General features: G+C 36.4%; 1 protein-coding gene across 1 annotated transcript in view; it reads left to right on the top strand.

Annotated features, from left to right (window-relative positions):
- Positions 1–26,563, top strand: part of tln2b (talin 2b) — a 156,269-nt gene that overhangs the window by 72,958 nt on the left and 56,748 nt on the right. Inside the window, exons 7-18 of the mRNA XM_065292101.2 lie at positions 4,329–4,456; positions 4,681–4,744; positions 5,014–5,118; positions 8,327–8,482; positions 10,305–10,406; positions 11,983–12,059; positions 12,957–13,140; positions 14,391–14,504; positions 18,140–18,248; positions 19,787–19,995; positions 20,249–20,347; positions 26,117–26,284. Of these exons, the coding sequence (XP_065148173.1) occupies positions 4,329–4,456; positions 4,681–4,744; positions 5,014–5,118; positions 8,327–8,482; positions 10,305–10,406; positions 11,983–12,059; positions 12,957–13,140; positions 14,391–14,504; positions 18,140–18,248; positions 19,787–19,995; positions 20,249–20,347; positions 26,117–26,284 (1,515 nt within the window). The remainder of the gene's footprint in view (positions 1–4,328; positions 4,457–4,680; positions 4,745–5,013; positions 5,119–8,326; positions 8,483–10,304; positions 10,407–11,982; positions 12,060–12,956; positions 13,141–14,390; positions 14,505–18,139; positions 18,249–19,786; positions 19,996–20,248; positions 20,348–26,116; positions 26,285–26,563) is intronic.

Below are 26,563 nucleotides of genomic sequence, written 5' to 3'. Positions count from 1 at the left end.
TTTTTCACACTATCGTACATCGGCCGATGATGAGGGCAATCAAAAGTGCCGAAAAATCCATCAGAACCATAAACAATATGGACGTCACGTGACGTCACTCATAGGTTTGTGAAGAGCTTTTTGAAGCCAATAGTAGGCGGGGCCTATCGTCGCCATCTTGGCCACGTGTCATTACACAGGGATAACCGAAAATGAGTAAAGAGGCGTGACGTGGGTGAAGCTAAAGTGGCTGATTGCTGAAACCACGTCCGCCTAGCACAACAATAGTAACAGCATTGGCAGTTCACCCGTCACTCAAGTGGCCACGCCCTTAATTATGCAAAACCTTAAGTCTTAATATAATTTAAACGGATGAGTTACAAAAAATTCACCCCCTCTACAGTAAAGCATTTTAACAACGGGGACTATGGGGGTCAATTCCAGTCGATGAATTGCACTTTAAGTCTTCTACCAATTTTCAAATGGTTTGGTTTGTTGTAAACGCCAGAGATGTACCTTTTTGGCACTGCATACTTATGAATAATGTTCATGAAACATGTTCAAGCACCCAAAATTATTGCCACGTTAATAACGTTTGTAAGAAACCAATCCATTTTAAAATCAGTAGAAAATTAAGCAAGTTATGGTTATTTAAAAGTACATGCACCATTAAAACACAACACTATGAGTGAGCAAGCCGAGTGAGAAAAGATGGCCGCCGGTGATGACGTTAGAGACTCCGCCGTAAGATATCTAGCCTTTATTATACATATCTATGGTCCCAGCCCTAACACTAGGCACTTCTAGGATTTTATGACATAATAATTTGAGTAAATAGTAAAACTATCAGTATCTATTGGTATCCATACAGGAATTTTGTATCAATGCATACTTGGTTTTAGGGATATCTGCAGAGCTAGAATGTGAACCAGTGAAATTTGTGGGCGGGGCTACCCAGCACAATCCAGCAAAAATATAAACTAAACATGATGTTCAAGCATAGGTAGTCTGATTGTAGACTAGCTGGAAACTTCCCTTTTTTTCCCATAAACATCGTCCTAATTGAATGTGGCAGCGGTTTTACGTCTTATGTCGTTTTTCAGATGTGCCGAAATGCCAGAAAATGCCACTAGGAACTATGTAGCTATGCAGAGTTTGGACTGTATACCGCTACTCAGCACAATGTGATGAAAATGAAAACACTATTTACACCAACAGTGAGTTCGGACAGAAACTCAAGTCAACAATGCATGTTTGCTTGACACCTAATGCGGTTTTGACGTGGTGTTAATCACCACATTCAACAAACACATTTTGCTTTCCATTATAAGTCATAAGGGCTACCATCAAAAAACAGCCAGCGGACATTCAGTGGGATTTCGGACAGGAATGCATGCTTATTTATGCAAATGCATGTGTGGGTGTGTGAATGATCCAGTGCAGATGTATGTGTCTGCTTTAGAAATATAATATAATATCAAGTTTCCTCTGAGGTGTGGAGCTGTGTTAAAAGCAGGAGCACTTGGTTTGCTGCAGATCCGTTTGTGTGGTTATGCCCGGGGAGGCAAAAGCTACCGCCTACTGCCCAACACATAAACACAAAGTACACCTGCACTTATTTGCTTATACAAGATACAGTATGTGTGCATTTTTTACATATTTGCTTACATAAAAATCATAACTTTGGGTAACTCGCCTGGGTTCATCCTTTTTGACCCAACACTCGGTTGAATAGTGTACATTTTGTAAAGGATACAGTACAAAAGATAGTAATAGGTTAAAGGGATAGTTTACCCAAAAATAAAAATAATGTCATTTATGACTCACCCTCATGTCGTTCCAAACTCGTAAGACCTCCGTTCGTCTTCGGAAAACAGTTTAAGCGCAAGCGCGAGACTAAAGTCACGTGACTGCAGTGACACGGATGATGTATGACATGGCTGACGTGTTATCTGGTGCGCCCCAGCTGTTTTTTTTTTGTTTGTTTTTTGCACCCGGGCTTCGTTTACAGTCTGAGGGAGACGCACGCTGTAAGTTTGAAAATAAAAAACTTTGCAAACACGATATAAGCTCATCTGCGTTACTGCAGTCACGTGATTTTAGTTTCGCACATGTGCTTCACAATAGACGATGCTGAATAAAGTCGTATTTTTGTTATTTTTGGACCAAAATGTATTTTCGATGCTTCAACACATTCTGACTGACCCACTGATGTCACATGGACTACTTTGATGATGTTTTATTACCTTTCTGGACATGGACAGTAAACCGTATGTAGATTTTCAATGAAGGGTTGACAAGCTCTCGGACTAAATATAAAACATCTTAAACTGTGTTTCGAAGATAAACGGAGGTCTTACGAGTTTGGAACAACATGAGGGTGAGTCATTAATGACATTATTTTCATTTTTGGGTGAACTATCCCTTTAATAGTTGGACATCATACACAGTGTAACACTTCTCTCTCTGCACTTCATCTGCCTCTCTCTTCCTCTCTAGTAAACACAAACGCCCCCATGAAATTTTCTGACTCGGCGCCACATACACACCCACATACTTTGAGAAACAGAAGACTGGATCACATAGAGACATTCAGACACACACTGTCTCATGCATAGGAAATATTTGGCAGACTGAAGGGGATTTCTCCACTCCACACTGAGACTGAGACACAGGGGGTGTGATCAAGTAATATCTGGGTCTCCTTCGATGTTTCTGCAACTGTTACCATGTCATTGTCATTTGGGAGCGCTGCCAGATGATTGGTGGACTTCTTGAGGGTGGGGCATCACGATCTTGTTTAGGATAATGTATAACTTCCATTACCTCACAGTCAAATCTCTGCCAAGTTTACGCACTTGTGAAGGAGTGCGTGTGGTATTCGTTGGGTCTCTGGGTTTAATAGCTTCATCTTGATAGAACCCTGCATTGTCAGAAAAAATGGTCAGAATACTGGGTACCAAAATACTGAACCTATTACGACCATATTAGGTTTCATATTAGAACGCTGTTTGGTTTTGGATCAATCATTCAAAAAATATTTGAGTTTGATTAATTATATATTTTACACAAGCAACACACACATCTCTGCTACAAATGAACATTTGAAGTGTGTTTGAAGTACTTACCATTTTTGGACAATTACACCAAACGTGACAGAAGTGCAAACGTTACAACTTACCCCATAGGTGGGGTTAATTGTAACAGGCAGGGGGTTAGTTGTAACACTTGCTAAAAATTAAGTTTGCAGTTAAATATTTCAATACTATTTTGTCTATATACTTGAAGTGAATATTGTTTGTATATCTGTCTATAATAGACAGGTATCCACACTGTATTCATTCATCCAGCCCTTTTCTAACAATAATTCGTTTTTTAAATGGATACAAATGTCTAAATATGTAAGAAAAAGCAGCACAATTATGAAATTTTTTTTTATATGTGACCCAGTGTGTAATAACCATACTACAGTTTCAAAATCGTATTCTGAGATAATGAGAATCAAAGTCTGATTTTAGCCATTCATTTCATTATGATTTCAATCTTTGACGTGACCTTATTCAATCAATATTAAAGATATGAACAAAAATAAATTTGACAGAGATTTTTGATAAGACGGGCACATTTATTTTTTTGGCAGCCAGCAATCATTCGTGTGTAGCCTATTTAAAACAACAGCAAGAATTACGCTAACGCTAGCGGTTTTCATATCGTAAGTGCTGAGGGGTTAGTTGTAACACAGCGTTACAATTAACCCCGCTGGGTCAAAATATTTTCAAGCCCACCAAAAAAGTTGCAAAGCTGCAGACATATTTCAAAACGATGCTATGTTTTAGTCAACAAGACACTGATTAATATGACATAGCATTGCACCACCAACTTAAAACCAAAAAAACTAAAACATATGATGAAAAAATGTACTTACATGCCACCAGAACACTCGTTCATCAATAACTCTCTGGAAAAACATTATACATTTCCAATAATTTGCGGGAGATCGTCTTTTGGCAGCGTGAAATCAATACGGAAAAAACTAATCGCTCAACCTTGTGCAACAATGTAAATGGTCCGTGTTACAACTAACCCTGTGTTAGTTTTTGTCTCCCGCAACCCAGTGAAAGCTGGGATACATATTGACCATTCTAACAGTATGGTGTTAACCACCAACCCTTTTTTTTGTGAGGTTGTCATGTTAACATCAAGATACTCCAACATACCTGCTGTCATCAATTTGTCATAGATTTATTTATTTAAAACACCATAGCAACACCCTAACAACCCATCAACTGGTTATTGGCACTCTTGTTACTTATCCAGTCTAGTTACTCTATTTCCCGTCTCTGTTTCAGGCGAGAGATGACATTCTGAACGGCTCCCATCCGGTGTCCTTTGACAAGGCCTGCGAGTTCGCTGGAATTCAGGCACAGATCCAGTTCGGCCCACACGTGGAGCACAAACACAAACAAGGATTTCTAGAGTAAGACCACATGACTTCATGTGTCCAATTTATGACATCAATACAGTTGTTTAATGTACTCAGTTTTAGCCAGACATTAACGTGCAACTGTCTGAAAGTCATGCGGGTGGGTGTTGCATATGTCGAAAGTAATCCCTGCCAGGATGACCTCATGTGTTTTGTACTGTTTTGAATGGAAAATGTTTGTGTGTGTTGGGTGTAAATGTATCAACTGTTTGTTACAGCCTGAAGGAGTTCCTACCGAAAGAATATATCAAACAGAGAGGGGCCGAGAAGAGAGTTTTTCAGGTTCGTGGCCCTCTGTTGGTTTTACTTAATCTAATATTATTACCAGGGAAAAATGTTATTAAAGTTCAGTTGTTAGCATGTGTTCAGCCTGAGAAAGGTCTATTAGTTTCTGGACATGTTTGTTTAGCCTGGGAAGCCCGTGTGCATGAAACAGTCAGTGAATTTAAAAAAGGAGCATTAGAGCACTAAACAGAAATACATTTAAAACAATGAATAGTACAAGCGACGTGTATAATGTATAGTTATTTATGGCATTGTTTACGACACAGGATCACAAAAGCTGCGGTGAGATGACGGAGATTGAGGCGAAGGTGAAGTACGTGAAGCTCGCCCGCTCCCTGCGCACATACGGGGTGTCGTTTTTCCTGGTGAAGGTGAGTTACTGTTTGGGTGACCAGATGACGACATGAAGTCAGGACTTGTTATCTATTCATGGGTGCAAAAGACGTCACTTCCATATTTGTGTCCGTCATGGCGGCAAACACAGCACATCTAATGTGCTAAATTGATCAAATTTATTAGTTTAATTGATGATCTGGAGTTAGATGACGGCTGCCAGCCAGTCCCTCCAGTAGTTTGCGATCGTGGAACAGCGCAAAATCAACAAAATGTAACATTTTGGGATCCTTCATTATTTGTCATATTCTGTATTTAATATTACAGAATTTTCATATTTCCAGAAATTAAAAGGGTCTCAAAAAAACCTCGTTTAACTTCATAAAACCTGCTTGGTGCACCTGCTGCTCTCATATAAATGCCAAGGATCTGGGGAAGCAATATCACAAGTTTTAAAATGTATTGTTTTGTAGTCCTTCTAATAAGTTAACAGTGGGAACAAACGTGCACATGGCGCCTGTCAGAACTGTGCTCTCCTTTCAGGCTTGCATTTGACGGCCACATACACTAATAATGTCCATTGGCGAAAATGTATGTTAAAAAAAGAAGTACAAATGTGTAAAGTGAAAAGTTCAGTGAAAAGCAGTTTAAGACGCATGGCTATTGAATCCGTGCATAATTACTGTAGGTTTTGAATTCTTTCCCCGCTAGCGTTTAAAAAAAGTTGCCAGCCAGCCCAGCATGTTTTATGATTTTCACAAAAGTTTAATGCCTTCCAGAAAATGTTTTTCTTTAATTCAATTCAATTCAATTTTATTTATATAGTGCTTTTCACAATTGTTACTTGTTTCAAAGCAAGCAGCTTTACATTAATAGATGTAGGAAAAGCATAGAAAGCGAGCGTAGTAATAATGCAACATATACGGTAAAGTAGTAAGTTAAGCCAAAGGTGGTGGACTCTCCAGGGGATTCATTAAGATTAATTAATTACACAAAAAATAACGCGTTAAACATTTTTAACGCATTTTAATCGCACTTATTTTTGCACCGCGGAACATTTCTCATTGGATGAGTTTCGGCGGACCGATTATACTGGAGCACCAACTAGCGTTCATGACTTCAGACAACAACAAACCACAGTGAACATGAACGAAGAAGCTGATGAGATCGCTTTGGTTGGCCCCGTGGATGGGACATTTTTTATAAAAAATGAACGGATGGAAGCGTCGATAAGAGCATGGTTGTGTGTAAGCTATGCAACAAGGAATTCACATATCACCGCAGCACATCGAGCCTCAAGTATCATCTCAATGCAAAACATATAGCAGCTAGCGTGGACTTTAGCCAGACGTGTACAACGACTTGGTTGAACAAAAATAAACAATATTTTGTTGCTTAAGCTTATGTATTCAGTCATTATTCATGGTATACTAAAAATCCATGTGAAACTTCTCAATGTTCTCAGGTCAAATATTTATATGTGATTAATTTCGATTAATTAATTACAAAGCCTCTAATTAATTACATTAATTTTTTTAATCGAGTCCCGGCCCTAATATAAATACTATTGGGGTATGTGAACGGGTAAGCGAATTAAACTGGTTCCGCCGGTGGTCACCGGTCAGGCATCGGCTGGGCATCTCGTTGAAGGACGGTCAGTAGATCAGTGGTGTGATGACCCTCACATCTGCAGGAACTGGGTCTGTTTGTCTCATTGTCCTCAGGGTCGAGGACGAGACAGGGAGAGAGAAACAGAATCCTATTAGCGTAGGGGCCGTTCACATGTAATGCAAGTGTCATACAGTATTGTGGTTTAAGTCAGCTCGGTTCCAGACAGGCTAACTATTGCGGCATAAGTATATTACCCAGATGAGTTATGTGAGTGCTTTGTTCTAAACAAACTAACTATTGCGGGATAAGTACATTTACTGGACATTTTATGTGAATGCTTTGTTAAAGAAGAATGTCTTAAGTTTAGATTTACATTTAAATATATAAACATACAATATGTCAAATGAAGAACCCTCTGCTTTCAAACAAAAAACCCTTTTTATCCTACCTTTATTTGTTTTCTTTTTATCACCTCTCAAATATGGGTAGGGTTCTTCAAAAATACCAAATTTTGAGCAAAAAGCTGACTTTTGGATAGATATCAGATTCAGAGGGAGGATCAAAATATAGACGGAGTTTGAACTGTTTGCCATAAGGGGATACTTTCGTGTTTTTTAAGTTGGGTAAAGGTACATTCACATTATAAGCGACTTTGTCGCTGTGTGTCGTTTGTCTCTTTTAAAAGATATCTATATCTGGTTGCCTATACATTATTCCTTACATAGATATATTGTAGCTGTACAGTACATTACAAGCTGTCCACTCGAGGAAGCCTTTTTGCTCATTAGTGGTGTGTTACTAAATGCTGTTTTTAAAGAATAGAGCCTAACAATAAATCACATTGTCCCTGACTGATGCCCACAATTACACAATGGACGTCTTTTCAAATATCTATATTTACCCACAGTGAATAATTGTCACCCTTGAAACAGGGACGTCATGCCTAAAAACATTGAACAATATCAGCAGGTCTTACAAAGAGATAAGCAGTTATTTATAATGTGCTCATATCAGATGTTATTTTTGCCCTTTAGGTAAAAACAATAGCCCAACGATGTACATTGTAAGAGGTTATTTCGGTGTTCAGCGGTTTATTATTACATAATTGTGTGTGGTTCAAGCACCCTGGCAGGATGCCATCTGCAGGCATTTGTTCTGGAGCGTCTTAGTGTGTTGAGAGTATTGTTGAGTCAAGGTTAAAAAGCAGAAGGCACCAGGCCGTTGCACACGGTGTTGGAGACAACCACCCATGTGCCAGGCTCAGTTCTGAAATCAGTTTAGACATAAAAATATGTACATAATCCATCTGATCAAAAGATTACATTTTTTTTTTTAAAGAGTCAATTTAGCCTAAACCTATGAACAGTAGTGTATGTACAAATATAAAAGCCAGCAGTGGAGTTTGTATTAAAATGTAGCCGCAAAATGTATGCAAAGACCTACTTGTTATTTTGCAGAAAACATGGAAGGTAGAAATATAGAGAAATGGGGACAATAAACTGCTTGCATGCAAATGAGCAATGATTAATGAGCAAAGCAAATATGGTAAACAAAAATACCCAGATGAAGTCAGTACTGTGTATCCCATTGTATATTTCACACAATAAACAAACACCATGGGTTGTTTTTAAACAGGAGAAGATGAAAAGCAAGAATAAGTTGGTCCCACGTCTTCTGGGCATTACCAAAGAGTCAGTGATGCGGGTGGATGAGAAGACCAAAGAGGTGGTGCAGGAATGGCCCCTTACCACAGTAAAGAGGTGGGCTGCCTCCCCCAAGAGCTTTACACTGGTATGTTATATTATTTACTCTGAAGCTGAGCTGCTTTTATCATAAGCAACGTTTCTTTCTTTTGAAATAATGTGCATTCACTGTGTAGTATTGGACTGTATGTTTTTAATATGTTTGTATAGTTCCATATACTAAAGTACCCCCAAAACATTTTTTAGGCCCAAGCCATGTATTAAAAATGTATACACCAATATGTAAGATGTTTGCATTCATATTTTAAAAAAATCAAGTCTTAAATATTTTGTTAACTCAAGACACATAGCAGAAACTAACGTAACTTTCATCAGTGGTTCTCAAACTTTTTGGTGCAACTCCCCAAAAGAAATTAATTGCATAAAACAGTCTCAAACTTATGTGGCGTTCACACCAGCCGCGGTAGAGGCGGCAAAACACGCGATTTGCGTGTAGTTGGACGCTTGAACATTTTGAGTTTATTAGCTTCATTCGCGCGTGATATTCTAGTCATTCAAGAAATTCACTTGGAAATTCGAGGCATGGAAGGGGCTTCTGCGACTCCGCTCACTCCCTGTAATTATGTGACTACTAGAGCAAGCTCCTTATTGGTTACCGGGGCGCGAATATCCGCCAAAGTTCAGATTTTTCAACTTGTGCTGCGTGTTTCCCGCGGCAGCGCTCAAATCGCACGGAACGCGCCATTCGCGTCATTCACACCACGCCATTCATGCGTACCGCGCCACATGATTCCTATTCGCGTCTTTGCATTGACTTAACATGTAAATCACTCGCGCTTGCTGCTTCTTCTGCGTCTGGTGTGAATGCCACATTAGAATTTGAACTAAAAAAAATTATTACATATGTAGTGTTATTGATTAGTAGCCTAACTGATGATTAATTAATATATTAAAAAAATGTCATAAACCTGGCACCATCTTACGCCCCTCAAGTTTGAGAACCACCAACTTGCATCATTTCAAAAGTTTTAAATGTAACATACTTGTTCATATCGCTGCCTGTCCGTTTTATCCGCAATGTCTGCTTTTACCGCAGTAAAAATCATAAATGTGGTTTATTTCATGCAGCTCTGCGCAGACCGAACATCGTATGACATCATAGTATTGCAAAAGGGATCCAAATGCAGCCCACATCGATCAGCGCAGCATGCATCTAGCACGCTTACAGTGCATTTGACACACTTTATCAAAAGCGTATGTGTGTTACCTGGAAATCGAACTCACAATCTTTGCATAGCTAGCGCAATGCTCTACCGATTGTGCTACAGTAACACACACACACTCTTTTATACAACATGAAGGCAGAGATGAAAGCCATTAAATTTGATGTCTTAATTTATTGTTCTGATGCAAACAAAATAATACATTATAATGTATACATTTACGTATAACATTACATAGTGTTGTAGGTAATAGCTGATAACTACTATTTTCATTACTGTATTTTCGGTCTATAAGCCACGTTTTTTTTTCATAACTTGGCTGGTGCTGCTTATGACTTATGTTATGTCGTCTTAATGACGCATTTTTGGATGATGCGGCTTATACTCTGGTCCGGAAAGTACGGTATAAAAACAATGTTTTCATTGTTGTGCATCAAAGGCAAAATTAACTTATTTCTGTTTTTTTCAAGACGTTTAACCTTGCTGTGTTATGTAGAGTTCTGATCGACCCCTAAGAGCCACTTATAGCATCTCATGTACAGTGCTTGAGCTTCAAGGACACATCTGTTTGACTTCCTGTCAGCAGAAATAGTACAGTATATTCACATTTAACTGTACTAGAAGAGAAGCGTGAGATGATGTGTGCTTGTGATGTTAAGTGTATGTATGTGTGTGTGTCCCATACAGGACTTCGGTGAGTACCAGGAAAGCTATTACTCCGTACAAACCACAGAGGGGGAACAGATCTCTCAGCTCATCGCTGGATACATCGACATCATTCTCAAGAAAGCAAGTCACTGTCTGATGCTCTTCTGAACTCGCGAATTAAAGAGACAGCTCACCCAAAAATTAAAAAAACACTGGGTCTCATTTACTAATAATTGCGTATGTTTTTCGTATTTACACTTGAACTTTCCACCTTTGTTAAAAGACGTGCATGTGTACATGTATTTGTTCTTATACTTGTTCTTACGTTAGTGTATCGATGCACGAGGTTGGTAATTTGCATAAAACACGCCCAAACCAGCTCCATATAAGGGTTATTCGCAGCGCTAGTCCACAGAAAATTTTGGAGCAGTTTGTTATAGAAGCAAAAGAGATTGAAAAGATATCCAGATTTATTATCGGTAAATTTCCGTTTGCAATTTAGATTTGGGAGGTTTTGCTGTCGCTGGAGGAAGCCAGTGCTGTCCACCGACCGGAGTAACATTAAATAAGTATTGGATGCGTTAACAAATATGACATTTAATTAATATGACAGAGGCGCGCATCTGTATCTAAAATAAAACTGACAGGAGATTAAGTGATTAACGTTTGGAATTCTCATTACATTTACATGACGTTTGCATTAAGCAGAAGCTTTCATATAGAGATTTAAAAAGTGAGGAAGGAAAGCGTGAAGATTTGTCATTACGTGCATCTTCTTTATACTGTATGTGTAGAAAAAATAAGTAGGCTACTGTATAATAATGTATAATATAATGTATATAATAATAATATAGATCATGTATAATAATATATAATACAGAAAATATTATAATATAAAATATAATCATGTAAATTTTATATTAGGGCTGCATAAAGATTAATCGCGACTAATCGTTTGCAGAATAAAAGTTTTTATTTACATTATATAAATGTGTGTACTGTGTATAATAATTATGTATATATAAATACACACACATTTATATTTAACTTTAAGAAAAAAAATATATATATATGTTAGGTATTTATATTTATACATAATATTAATTATATATAAATATAAAAATGTATATACTTATGTAAATATTTCTTAAATATATACATGCATGTGTATGTATTTATATATACATAATTATTATACACAGCACACACATTTATATAATATAAATAAAAACTTTTATTCTGCAAACGATTTGTCGCGATTAATCGTTATGCAGCCTTTTTTATATATTAACATTATTATAAACATTATAATTATATCTTAGGATTTGATTATAGCGTATGTGATTATTGCGTACGAGTCGTTTTAGGTTTTTTTTTTGCGTACATTTAAAAGAAATTTTGATACGAAAGTTTTGTTGAATCACGATTTGTGCGTACATAAGCTTAGTGAATGAGACCCACTATTTCTGAAAAGCTTTTAATCAGTTAAATCCTCAAATTTTTAAATATCCAATATGTTAATATGTTAATAATAATATAATATAATAATATTATATAAATAAAAAATAATATACTTATCTTATTATGCAATTAAACATATTTTGAAAAAAAAAATTAAGAATAATTTACTATTTTATTTTGTGTTGAAATAAATATATTCAATGTTTAATTATATGATTTATTTTAATGTTTTTGTCTGCGTGTCTTAATTTGACAGAAACAGAGTAAGGATCGGTTTGGTATGGACGGAGATGAAGAATCCACTATGCTGGAGGAATCCGTATCCCCAAAAAAGTCAGTACCCATGATGCTTTGTATTAAAAAAGGGTGCCATTCCTGCAGAACTCCAGCTTGTCAAATTTAGCTATTTGAAGGCGGAGTGCACAATGTTTGAAAAACACTTTGGAAAAGGGAGTCGGGCCGATTACCAAAACACACTTATAGCCAATCAGCAATAAGAGCCGTGTCTAGGTGATTTCAAATATCAACATTGGCTTTCAAACAGTAGGCACTCTGCCTTTAATTTGTATGCAAGCAAAAAATGCAAGCAGATGAAATGGAGGCATCAAATGACTTGCTCAGTCTACACACATTCGATTTATTCACAGAGATTGAGAAAGGGTTTTTTCTTTTAACCTTGGAGATGAGGGCGGAGAGAGGGAGAATATTATTTCCTTGAAAACCGCTAACTCATCAGAAAGACGTCAATTAAGATATCTAGTTCCTAGAAGAGAGAAAATATGACCCGGCTAAAGTCTGCTTTCTAAATAAAATAATTTCTACATAATATAAAGAAAATTTTAATATTGATACCAATGATTGAAATCAAACTTTGATGCTTCAAATCTCATCATTAGGTTAGACCCACTTAGGCTCGTTTTTTGTGAGATTCGCATGCAAGTGTTTCCTTCCTCCCCCATCCGTTCTGCTTTTTTCTGGCTTGGTGTTTCTTTCCATCAGAAACAGATCTATAGATGAGCCCACATACTCTTGGGAAGCACTGCCTGGGAAGCGGTTGTTATGGGCAACCGCATCCCATTCTCTCTCTGTTTTGTTGGTGCGAATGGGGAGGCATCAGTTAACTGATTTTACTAGCTGTCAGTAATGACCGAATGAACAACAGCCATCGTTCACATAATATAAGAAGGCACGGAGCCCGACAGGGTCTGAAAATGTATTATGTGTTCGTAGATCCACCATCCTACAACAGCAGTTTAACCGAGTCGGTCGGGTCGAGCACGGGTCCGTGGCTCTGCCTGGCATTATGCGATCGGGATCGATTGGAGGTCCTGACACGTTTAACATGGGCACGATGCCCTCGGCTCAGCAGCAGATCACCATGGGACAGATGCACAGAGGACACATGCCACCTCTGGTGAGAATGCGTAACTGCATGATTGCTTATTTTATAAATCGCATTGTATGCAAAAGTCACAATTTTGATCATTGGGAGCAGTGGTCACACTACAAATAATATTTTCCATTCAATAAGATGTGAAGAGTTTGGTTCCAAAACGCAATAAATCCATTTTGACTAATTTGGGTAAAAATGTGTTTTCTATACCGAGAAAGTGACAAGATGAAAACCACTATTTTCTGTTACAATCTTTCATATAGCATCTTTAGGTTATAATAACATAAAAAATGTAAATCCATAATTTGATTTTCAAAGATTTGTTATAAAAACTGATTATTTTTTTCTGCAAAAAGTTTTTTTTTTCAAATTCTATAAATCTAATGAATTAGTTTATAAATGTGCATTCATCTTTGCCATGTTATATTCATTTAGTTTACTAGTGATATACACTGAATATATACATATAAATAAACATTAATGGCATTAATCAAAACACTTACTTTATCATATTAAGAACACTGTTATTGCTGCTGTCATGCTTGGGATGTCGTCGCGAAACTTTTTTGACAGCGATCAACTGTAAAATGTTTTGTTCCTGCTCGATTTTCGTTGACTTTGCGTAAAATAATGAAAAGTTTCTCATAAGATCCCCTGGGGTCAATGTGTTAGCATGACAGAAGCTTGATGCTGTCGTGAGAACAAGACACAGCCGACATTTTTCCTTCGCCTGAGTGCCTCTCACGCAATTTATTCGATTTTGATGGCTTACGTTTCTTCCCCGCCACAGAAAACCACCACAGGTTTATCAATGCCATCAAAATTACTATTTTGTTTTAGTTTGCTTGTTGATCACGAAGGTCAAAGTAGATGAGGAAAACTAGGATTCTGTGCGTATTCAAAGCTCCGCCATTGTTGTTTACAATGCGTGGAATGGTGCGCTGTGATTGGTTAAGCAGATTTATTGCATTCTGCAGAGACGGAGGACTGAGCTTTGTTGCGGTTTGAAAAAAAGAGAGAAAAGATGACAGAATAACATGCCGGATATCAGATTTTTCGTAAAACGAATAATTGACTTTTTAATACTGACCTGATACAATACTGATTTTGGCAGTAACGGAATTTTTTTTTAAATGCGTTTATCGCGTTTTGGAACCAAACTCTTCATGTAGTTTTAATGAATTACCCACCATAATTATATTATTCTATTAATTTGTATAAAAAGTAATGTATTCGTTTAACAGCTAACTTGCTTTTTTCTGTGACTTCAGAGTCTGGCCCAGCAAGCGCTGATGGGAACCATCAACACCAGTATGCAGGCAGTTCAGCAGGCACAAGCTGATCTGAGAGAGGTAGATAATCTACCACCGCTTGGACAGGACATGGTAAGAAACAATTAGTTACTATATCTGACGTTGCTGTTTTTTTAAGCTGTGTGCCCAGTGACTAGCAATGGCGGAGCGATGCAATCTCGATAATTTCAATGGAAACATACCGACTTCCTTCAACACTACAAAGTTTAACACATGGGGGAAAGTATTTTGAAGGAGAATAGTCAGTATTACAGGTCCCTAGCTGTCACTGGGGTGGTACACTTTTAAAAAAGTACACTTTTGCACCTAAAGAGTTAATACAAGTACCTCAAAGGTACATACTGCTACCAAGTGTATACATTTCTGTACCTAAATGGTACATATTCAGACCTTTTTAAAGAGTACTGCCCCCAGAACATTAAAGTTATTTGCCATTTTATGTGTATTTGAACTGGAAGTTATGTTCACCCATAATGTAGAGCGTTGCATAAAGCAAGGGTTAAAGGGATAGTTCGGCCAAAAATGATATTAAACCCATGATTTACTCACCCCCAAGCTGTCCGAGTTTCATATGTCCATCGTTTTTCAGACAAACACATTTTCGGATATTTTAGAAAATGTTTTAGATCTTTCAGTTGATTAAATGTAATGTTACGGGGTCCACCCATAGTCCACGACCTTCAAGTCCAAAAAAAGTGCGTCCATCCTTCACAAAATAAATCCAAACGGCTCCAGAATGATAAACAAAGGTCTTCTGAGGGTAATCCGTGCGGTGTTAAAACTTTATTAACGTAAATAACTACCTTCCGGTAGCGCCGCCATCTTAGACTCCTCTGTATTCAGGAGAGAGTATTAGCGTAGTGTACGCACTTTTCTTAGTGACGTTATGACAAATTCTGAGGGCGGGGGCACAGAGCAGCAGCAGAGTAGCCTCCGTAGGCGGCGTAAGCTCTCATCCTGAATGCGGACGCAACTAAGATGGCGGCTCTACCGGAAGGTATTTATTTTAGTTAATAAAGTTTTAAATATGGATATTTCTACAACAACACCACGCGGATTACCCTCAGAAGACCTTTGTTTAGCATCCTGGAGCCGTTTGGATTTAGTTTGTGAAGGATGGATGCACTTTTTTGGACTTGAAGGTCGTGGACTATGGGTGGACCCCGTAACATTACATTTAATCAACTGAAAGATCTAAAACATTTTCTAAAATATCCGAAAATGTGTTTGTCTGAAAAACGATGGACATATGCAACTCGGACAGCTTGGGGGTATCATGAGTAAATCATGGGTTTAATATCATTTTTGGCCGAACTATCCCTTTAATAGTGACACTATCAGCCTACCTATAGCTTGCTTACAGGATTACACTTAATATTTTGATTACTATAAGTAACTTATGAAGTATGTTAACATCAGTAGAATTGTAGTCGGGTTGTAGTAAGATGTTTTTTGTGAATGTGTAAGGAGGCAGAGGTGTAAAGTACTTGAGTAAAAGTACTTCGTTACTGTACTTAAGTATTTTTTGGGCTACTTTGTACTTGTACTGAGTATCAAAAATATAGGCAACTTTTACTCTCTACTCAATTACATTTTTGATTGGGTATTTGTACTCTTTACTCCACTACATTTGAAATGACACTTAACGTTACTCGCTACATTGTTATTCGTCAAATAAAAACGAGACGAAAGTGTCAGAGAGTGATGATGGATAGAATCTGTGGTCGCGAGGTTACACGCACACACACAACTGAGGGACTTCATTTGGCGCTGCGCAGAGCAATCGTATGAAATCAAAGTACTGCGAGAGCGAATCAAATGCATATGGAGAAGTCTGCTCTCGCGGTACTTTGATGTCAAACGCTGAATGGCTTGCGTTGAGCCACCGTAGCGGGACATCTAAGTGCTGCGTATGTCATAAACTGTAGAGAAAAGTTCGCGTCTGGTCTGAGAGAAGAGATAAAGAGCAAACATATGGATGCATATCACATTTGCTTCAGTCAAGGGACCCTTTGTTAAACATGTGATGCTACAATCAAAACAAAAGTGATGCGCGATTGCAGGAGGGTCATCCCGCAACTCAAAGGCAAGCACAAATGTTTATAGACTCTGATGCTACTTTATCAGCTTACCTGAGCTGGTACATAACTTGATATAACTTACTATATAAGCCAAAATAAACGAGCGAGGTCCTGTACTGATTGCCCGATTAACTTAAGTACATTATAAGATTGATAATAAGTGTACAATTTCACTGTCCTCACATTTAATCAAGTATGCTGTAATGTATTTACTGTAAGAGGGATGCATGACGGAAGAAATGTAGTGCACTTAATGTGAGATAGTGTTACGTACTACATGTGTTTACAATTAATCTTTCAAATGAACAACTTCACGTTTTTAATATGCGTTATCATATATCTGTTGGTGTAATTTTAGTTTACTGGAATTGTTTAAATATTAAAATGATATCTTTTTTAGGATAGGAATATTTGGTAACCCATAAGGTTCATTAGTTAACAGTAGTTAATGTATTAACCAACTTGAACAAACCATGAGCAATACATTTGTTACATTATTTATTCATCTTTGTTAATGTTAGTTAATAAAAATGTAAGCTTTAATTGTTTGTTCATGTTAGTTCAGAGTGCATTAACTAATGTTAACAAGATTTTAAAAAAGTATTAGTAATTGTTGAAATTAACATGAACAAAGATGAATAAATGCTGTATAAGTGCAGTTCATTATTAGTTCATGTTAACTAATGTAGCTAGCTAATGTTAACTAATGAACCCCACTGTAAATTGTTACCATATATTTATATAACAAAGTTAGGCTATATATTTTTCAGCATGGCACATTCAAGTACACAATGACACTAGACTAAAATTAAATGGGTTTAATTTAATGTAGATTTCTAGACTAAAATGTCATGGCATTTAGTTGAATAAAATTAGACTAAAACTAAATCAATTCAGATGACAAAAATATGACTAAAACTAAATAAAATTTTAGTCAAAAGAAGACTATGACTATGTTTAATCTGTGTTTGTTATGCCAGGTCCAAATTTTGAGATGTTTGATTTCTTTTCTATATTAGGAAATAAAACCTCATAAATAAACTTTCTTAGTTTTCACTGCCCAGACCTACAATGTCTCTTTGTGTTGAGGACTTGTGCATCTTTGAGCCAACATTCAGTACGAGTAAAAATACTTGAGTACTTTTAAATTGGGTTACTTTAATACTTTTACTCAAGTCGTATTTAAATTGGTGACTTGTAACTTGTAGTGGAGTAATTTTTACAGTAAGGAATTTGTACTTTTACTCAAGTATGGCTTTCAGCTACTCTTTACACCTCTGTAAGGAGGACACATTCATGTTTGTGTGATGTATTATGCAGTGCTTTTGTCGATCAAATCCCATGAGGAATATTGAGTCAGGTTGAAGTCCTCTCAGTATTTGTCACAAGCCAGTATAAAAGCTTTATGATATTGTTATTTATATGAATTTATTTGTCATTTTGGCATTACAGTAATGGACTGTAAGCTTTGTTGTATGTTCATTATTCCTTTAATGGTGTTTAGGTGCATTTATTGACCCGTGCTTAGATAATATTGGTATGACTAGCATTGCTATTGGTGTTTTTCATTTTAAACGTCCATCGATACTTCACATGTGTTCATTTTTCTTTCATTTCTCCAATAAGGCATCTAGGGTGTGGGTCCAGAATAAGGTGGATGAATCCAAACACGAGATCCATTCCCAGGTGGATGCTATTACGGCTGGTACTGCATCCGTGGTCAACCTCACTGCAGGTACACAACTCAGAGTTATGTTTGGTTTAAGAATCAATTTTTTGGGGGGTGTTTCTCCTAAAGTTGAAATGAAATTCAGGCTAAAGTCTCATAAGGAGCATCAGAGTTTGATTTCAATCATTGAAATGACTTTAGTCAGTCAGTATTAAAGATATCAAGGTTATATTTACACAGATTGTTCTTTACATTATGTAGGGTGATTTTATGATGAAAACTACAAAATAATACAAAATTACAAAAAATGATTTTAATAGAGTGGGTCTTAAATTATGCAAGATTTACCTGCGTGGATCTAATTTATACCAACTAACCATAATGTAAAATATGCAATTCTTAACACATTTTATTTGCAATAAAAAAACATTATTTCTAGTTAAAGATATGAGTTGCAGTGTCCTTAGGCCGAACTATTTGGAACGGTTTGTGTAGTCTTTCCCACGTTCTGGAGAGATTTCATACGGATCAGACCAGGTTTTTACTGGATATAATATCTCCATACCATCTGTTTGGTGGTTTGCATGTTTTTTTTTTTTTTTTGCAGCCTGTGCTTTACATCTGAGTACATACCCTGAAGGGCTTGTTTGGATATAAGCTAATGTGTGTATGTACCTCCCAAAATTGTGCATCATTTAGGATTGAATTGAGAATGCGGTTTAATTTATATTCATGAGTTTCCATTATATTTAATTAAGTTGATTTGAGTTTAAGGAATTTTTTGATTAGTGCTATTATTCGCGATTAATTGCATACAAAATAAAAGTTTGTTTTTGAATAATACATGTGTGTGCACTGTGTGTGATTATTTTGTGTATATATAAATACACACACAAAATAATTATGCAAACACAAACATTTATTTTGTATGCGATTAATCGCGATTCATCTTTTGACAGCCCTAATTTTGATGCATCGAAATTTGAAGAAATTTATGTAATTGCAGTTATAAATTAAAAGAAAAAAAAAATATTTAAAAAATGTAATGCTTGATTTGAGTTTAAGGAATATTTTTTAGGGTTGTCAAAAGATTAATCGTGATTAATCGCATACAAAATAAAAGTGTGTTTTGCATAATATATGTGCGTGTGCACTGTGTGTAATTATTTTGTGTATATAAATACACACACATGCATAATTATAAATACATAATAATACAAACAATAAACACACAAATAAGTAATGCAAACACAAACATTTACTTTGTATTGGATTAATCCCGATTAATCTTTTGACAGCCCTAATTTTGATGCATTGAAATTTTAAAAGATTAAAATTTTAAGAAATTAATGTAACCACAGTAATAAATTATAATAAATTTTTTATAAAATAATTTAATGCTTTTTGACGTTTGATAACAAACCAGCAATTAAAAAGAAGTTTAATTAAAGCTATGTATTTACTTATTCATATAAATGTACATAAATTCATACATTTATAAACTTTTATTTTATGGGCTCTTTTAGCCAAAGGAATTAAAGCGTTTGTTTTCATGACCCAATGAGTTCCCAACCGAAAAACAAACCTTGTTTCCCTCTCTCTAGGTGACCCAATAGACACCGACTACACCGCCGTTGGCTGCGCCATCACCACCATCTCATCCAACCTGACGGAGATGTCCAAGGGAGTGAAGCTCCTGGCAGCCCTCATGGAGGATGAAGTGGGCAGTGGGCAGAATCTCATGGGTGCCGCCCGGACCCTCACGGGGGCTGTGTCTGACTTGCTGAGAGCCGTCGAACCTGCTTCTGGAGAGGTGATTATATCTAATCTGTCAATGACGCGCTGTTGTATGCCGGCAGAGTTTATAATGAACTCGTTAAATCATGTTTTTCTTTCTGGCGTACGGAGCGCAGGCACAATCTGTTTACTTGTTTGGCTTCTGTTAGACAGGGTAATTGTAGTGGAGTGTTGAGATGATAGACAGGATGTGATTAGTCTTGTTCTAAGACGTTGTGACGGCTTGTGAAGATCGTTTTCAACGTTCTGATGATGTTTTTGCTCTTCAGCCCAGGCAGACGGTGTTGACTGCAGCGGGCAGCATCGGCCAGGCCAGCGGAGACCTGCTGAGGCAGATGGGAGAAGGTGAAACGGATGAAAGATTTCAGGTGTGTTTTTATGTACATGCTTGTCTCGACTTCAATGCATTTCTCTTTGGAACAGAACACAACAGTGGCCGCCCACTTTGCAGATGCTTACTGAAGAAATTCTGATTTATTTTTTCCATGAGGATTCCAGAAATTATCCAATACAAACCAAACCAACCAGCTTTGCAATGAATCACAATATTACAGATATGTTTCACATAAAATTTTACTTCAAGCTAGTAATAGTCCTCTTAAAATGTATACATTTGGTCCAATCTATGAATCGTTGTATCCCAAATTACTTGCATTCGATGTTTCCTAGTAATCGAACCCATTACCTTGGAATCGCTATCACCAACTGAGCTACAGGAACTCTGGGATTATGGATAGTGTAGTAAAGGGATACTTTTCCACAAAAATCATTTACTCACCATTATCTTTGTTCTGCTGGACACAAAGGAAGATATTTGTAATCAAGCAGGAGCACCATTGACTTCTATTGTAGGAATAAATACTATGGAAATCAATGGTGTTCCAAAACGTTTTGCTTACACACATTGCTATAATATCTTTTTTTTTTTTTTTTTTTTAGCAGAACAAAGACATTTTTAAACATACAGGTTTAAAACAACAATTTAGCACACTACATTTTAAATATAAAATGCATCTACAGATGCTTATCATATTCAGACAACCTCATACAGTACATTAAAGGAATATTCAGTTTTCTTAAAAGAAAAATCCAGATAATTTACTCACCACCATGTCATCCAAAATGTTGATGTCTTTCTTTGTTCAATCCAGAAGAAATTATGTTTTTTGAGGAAAACTGCAGGATTTGTCTCATTTTAATGGACTTTAATAGAGCCCAACATTTAATACTTAACTCAGCACTTAACAGTTTTTTTCAACGGAGTTTCAAAGGTCTATAAACGATCCCAAACGAGGCATAAGGGTCTTATCTAGCGAAACGATTGTCATTTTTGACAAGAAAAATAAAAAATATGCACTTTTAAACCACAACTTTTCGTCTAGGTCAAGTCCAGCGCGACCTCACGTAAATGCGTAGTGACGTAGGGAGGTCACGTGTTACAAATATAAAACGCACATTTGCAGATCATTTTAAACAATAAACTGACACAAAGACATGAATTAGTATCAGTTGACATACAACAACGTAGGAACGGTCCTCTTTCTCAACACTTGTAAACACTGGGGCGGAGTTTCGCATTCGTCCTCTGTGACCCCTTGACGTCATGACGTATTGCGTGGGGTCAGCTGGCGCATCACGAACAGATCTACATGACGAGAAGTTGTGGTTTAAAAGTGTATATTTGTTATTTTTATTGTCAAAAATGACAATCGTTTTGCTAGATAAGACCCTTATGCCCGTTTGGGATTGTTTATAGTCCTTTTTTTTGTTGAGTTAAGTATTAAATGTTGGGCTCTATTAAAGTCCATTAAAATGAGAAAAATCCTGCAATGTTTTCCTCAAAAAACATAATTTCTTCTCGACTGAACAAAGAAAGACATCAACATTTTGGATGACATGGTGGTGAGTAAATTATCTGGATTTTTCTTTTAAGAAAATGGACTAATCCTTTAAAGGTGTGGTGCACAATTTTTGAAAAACGCTTGGAGCCAATCAGCAGTAAGGGGTGTGTCTACTATCTGACATCGTTGCCTGGGTTGCGTATGTGTGGGGCGGGTCTATCAAAAGAAGGTCCAGATTCTATTGGGGTAGGGGCACGCCCGCCGACAGGGGGGGACAAACGGGTCTGTTGTCCCGGGCCCAGGGTGGGGTGGGGCCCAGAGGGGGGCCCAGAACTGGAACCTATGGAATAATTGATAAAAAATAAATAAATTTGATTTGAAGTTCAGTACGCTCAAAAATGTCCTGTCAGACTCAGCACAAGTCCGGTGCTCAGAAAAGAAAAGAAAAGAAGAAAATATAGGCCTTATAGAGGAAAATAGAATTCCTATATCCCCATCAGGAATCTGTGACCGCAGATATAGTCACTGCATCGCGTGTGTTTAGAAGTCTGTGCTGTTTGCTGTGAGGTTTTTATGAGAGAAAGCACAAACTATTTAATATTTAATGTGTAAAACTTGAATTTGAAATAAAACTTACCGCGGAGAAGATAATGAATTCGCTATCGTCTCTATTGCTAAGTGATGCGAAAATTATTTATTATTTCAAATCCGTTTACAAGATAAATATACATTGTGTTGTTAAACAGATGAAATTATCTTGATATAGCTACATTAATTATGAGAAGCCTTTTCTTTTTAATGTTACACTGTAGACAGTAATATATGTAATTTATATTAAACTCTATGGTCGTGACAGCACATTGTCCATTATCTGTTGGTTCATGTTGGTCCAGTTTAATTCAGGGTAATCCTTTAATAAAATGTAATTGTAAAATATTTTATTGTTTTGTAATATTCACAGCGCACATTCTCTCAGATCGTTTTAAAACATTTTTAATTATTCTGCAAAATTCCGCATAGATTTTGCAAAGGAAATCCGCAGAAATAGAAAAAATAACTCCTTACACAGATTCCTTACACAGCTCTTGCAGCAATTAAAGCAGTTCAGATTTGTTTTAAATGGCAAAATAGTTATATTTCTTTTTTTATTTACATTTTAGAGTATTTTTGTTTGTTCCAACAAGCGGTTCGCAGCCGACAGCAAGTTGACGACATGTTTGATGAATTGAACTCTCAAATCAACACTTCACTTGCCTATAATAACAACTATATAAAATATATATTTTCAGCATATCACAGTGTTAGTTTAAACGTTTATTATCAACACACACTATTTTTAAAAAGCGGAGGCAGGTTGCTCTGCTGCTCGCAGCTGCAACGGGTGCATAAATAAATAAATGAAAAGGGCTATAGCTACAAAACGAAACGAAATAAACATGAAACGAATAAACATGCAACCTGCCTTATCTTACAACTTCGCTATGCATATATATATGTATTATAGATTATGTCTTGGATGCTGTTTGCATAGATTATGCGCAGTATCCAAGGTTTTAATCTAGTCCTCCATTAATATTTTTCCCGGTGCGCTGAAGGTCCTGCTGTTAAATAAGCAACAGCTGCATTGTAAATGTGTGGCTGGCTGTGCTTATAGCGGACTCGTGCTATAGGTTAAAAGTCTTACTACGTTTGTTTTGCAATCATCGTCTGTCAAAATGTTATTTTAATTAAATTGAAAAATATAAAAAGACGGAGAAGCCTAAATAAGCCCTGGTCCGCCCGCGTATCAGCTGTGACGTTAAAATTGGCCGAAACCCGACCTGAGGGGTGTAAAAAGGTCGGGTCGGGCTTGGGCTGAAATGCAGGGCTCTACCCTCAGTCGCATTCATTGAGAAAAATCTAATGCTCATCATGAAAGCTCTTTACAAAATAATATCCCTCTGGGCTTTTGGTTCAAAGGCGTGCATGTTTGGAGAAATATTGATTGAGTTTATATGTTTACTTCAAATTTCTAAAGAGAGGAGTAATATTTATTCAATTTTTAGTCCAAACACAGCATAATATTAGCTAAAGTTGTTTTACTGATATTTCCAATAGTCTGTTCATAATTCATACGTGATTATGATATTTTGTTTCAGTATACAGCGTCAGTACACTGAAAAAAATGATTCATTGAATTTAATCCGTTTTTTAAGGTAAGTGGTTGCAATCAATTTATTTAAGCTACATTTAAACAAAAGTTTTATATTTTATTTTACTTTACTAATCTTTTTGTTTAAATGTAGCTTAAATAAATTGATTGCAACCACTTACCTTAAAAAATGTATTAAATTCAATGAATATTTTTTTTCAGTGTACTACATTTAAAGGTGCAGTGTGTAAATTTTAGAAGCATCTAGGCTCAATCCACTGCTCCCCCCTCGCTTTTGAAACGCATAGATAAGCTACAGTAAAACATGTCATCGTCAGAGACAACTTAGTAAAAAAAGTTTGTCCGTTAAACATTTCTGTAGAAACATGGCAGCACAAAATGGCGACCTCCACGTAAGGGGACCCTCTGTGTATGTAGATAAAAACGTCTCATTCTAATGTAATAAAAACATAACGGTTCATTATAAAAAGGTCTTTATACACCCCTGATAATATAGTTTAGTATATTATTTTGCATTTCTGTCAAGAGATCCTTCTAAAAATTACGAAAAGCACCTTTAACTAAATGTTTTATACAATGTATAATATGCAATATTCGTGGGTCCTGAATCTGATAATGCCAAATGTCTTGTTACCAGTAAAAAGTAAGGGGTGGGGGCCCTCTAAGATTATCTTGTCCCGGGCCCAGGCAAGACTGTCAGCTGGCCTGGGTAGGGGCGTGTTGTTTTGGTGATTTCAAAGGTCAACATTGGCTTTCAGAGATCATGCACCCCACCTTTAATATTTTATCCATGAAGTATATTTCATGATGGATTTCTACCTCAAAAAACAAACTTTAGCGCTTTATTTTTCACAACAGGGTTTCCCAAACTGCGGTTCGTGAACTGAGAGAATTGCATGTGGTTTAAGTTCATTAAAAAACAATTAATTGCAACAAAATTAAAAAAGGTAAATAAAAAGCAAAAAAATTCAAATAAATAAAATGAAAAAATCTAAATTAAATAAAAAAGTCTAAATAAAACAAGGTCTGAACTTACTATAACCATTACTTTTAGAGGATTTAAAAAATATTTCCTATAGAATTATTAAAATTTTTTAGATTATCATTATCAAAATTATCATTATCGCAACATGATATTACATTAAATATATGCATTTACAAACTCATGTTTCGGTAGTGAGAACTAAAAAGCTATCTAGGTATATGACAAACAAAATTCCAACTTTTATCTGGAGAGATAAAATAAGAACTGCTTACCTGGTAGCCATCTTGAGTGTCACAGTCAATTATGTCCCTTACAACAATTTTTTTTTTAAATGTTAGTTCCTTGAGGGCTTAAACAATGATTGAAAATTGTTGCAGAGGATGAGAAAAAATTTACAAAAATACATTTACCAATGATCACCAAATACCACATGTTTCTTTACTGTAAATGTTTATAGTATAACATGCACTGAAGCTTTTTATTTTTTAAATTTTTTAATTAGAAATATTTCCGTGTCAAAGAACCCAAATCCAGTCATGGACACGTTGCGGTAATGAAAATTTTCCCTTTAAATGTGGAAAAAACAACTAATGATTAGGTTTATATGATGTCATTCGAAATCATGTGCAAAATAGTACATAAAGAGATGCGTGTAACTGTATGCTTCTTATTTTGATACTCTTACTTTGCATTTAATTTTTTTTTTTAGGTATATATAAGTATATATTTTATTTGTTTATTCTAAATATCATGAAAACTGAGAACTAATGCTGCTCATAACTATGTAAACGATTAAATATTTACTTTAAAAAATATTATGTAAATAAAAGGTCACGGAGTTACGGTTGACAAAATAGTTTGAATACCCTGGTTTACACAATCACTTATAGGTGTAAGTCAAATCTTTTACCCAATCACATTCCTCATTATTCCCTTACCGAGGGGTTTTCACTTGTAGTAAACACTTCAGCGTTCATTTTCAACGCGTATAATTTAATTCTGTGTGATTCAGCTGATATTGTCACACTCGGTTAGCCTCTCCGAGCGTTTTATTGGCCCCTATTTTATCCTGTTACACTCTATCCTTCCGTTTATTTCCTTCATTAGTCTGGGCCAGGTTGTCTCACAGTGTGTTTTTTGGATGATGAATATGTTCCAGGACATTATGATGAACCTGGCCAAAGCCGTGGCTAATGCCGCCGCTATGCTGGTGCTGAAGGCCAAGAACGTGGCACAGGTGGCCGAGGACACGGCGCTCCAGAACCGGGTCATCACCGCCGCCACACAGTGCGCTCTGTCCACATCACAGCTGGTGGCGTGCACGAAGGTACTCGCATACTTTTTAGTTGCAAGTGCGTGCTTTTTGTGACTTTCTATTGGGAGACATTTACAATATATTCCATGTGGTTCCCAAAAGTATGGTTGAATTTAATTAAATTAAAATTAAAGTTAAAATTCGGTCATTCTTTACTCAACCTAAAGTTTTCCCAAAACTGTTTGAGTTTCATTATTTGGTTGAACACAAAACAAGGTATTTTGATAAATGATGCATACTTTGCAAATATATAAATTGACCACTAGTTTATATTAAATCATTCGTTTTTTA

This window comes from Paramisgurnus dabryanus, chromosome 23 (genome assembly GCF_030506205.2).
Source record: "Paramisgurnus dabryanus chromosome 23, PD_genome_1.1, whole genome shotgun sequence".
Taxonomy (NCBI): Eukaryota; Metazoa; Chordata; class Actinopteri; order Cypriniformes; family Cobitidae; genus Paramisgurnus; species Paramisgurnus dabryanus.
This window is presented reverse-complemented; position numbering and strand designations above follow the sequence as displayed.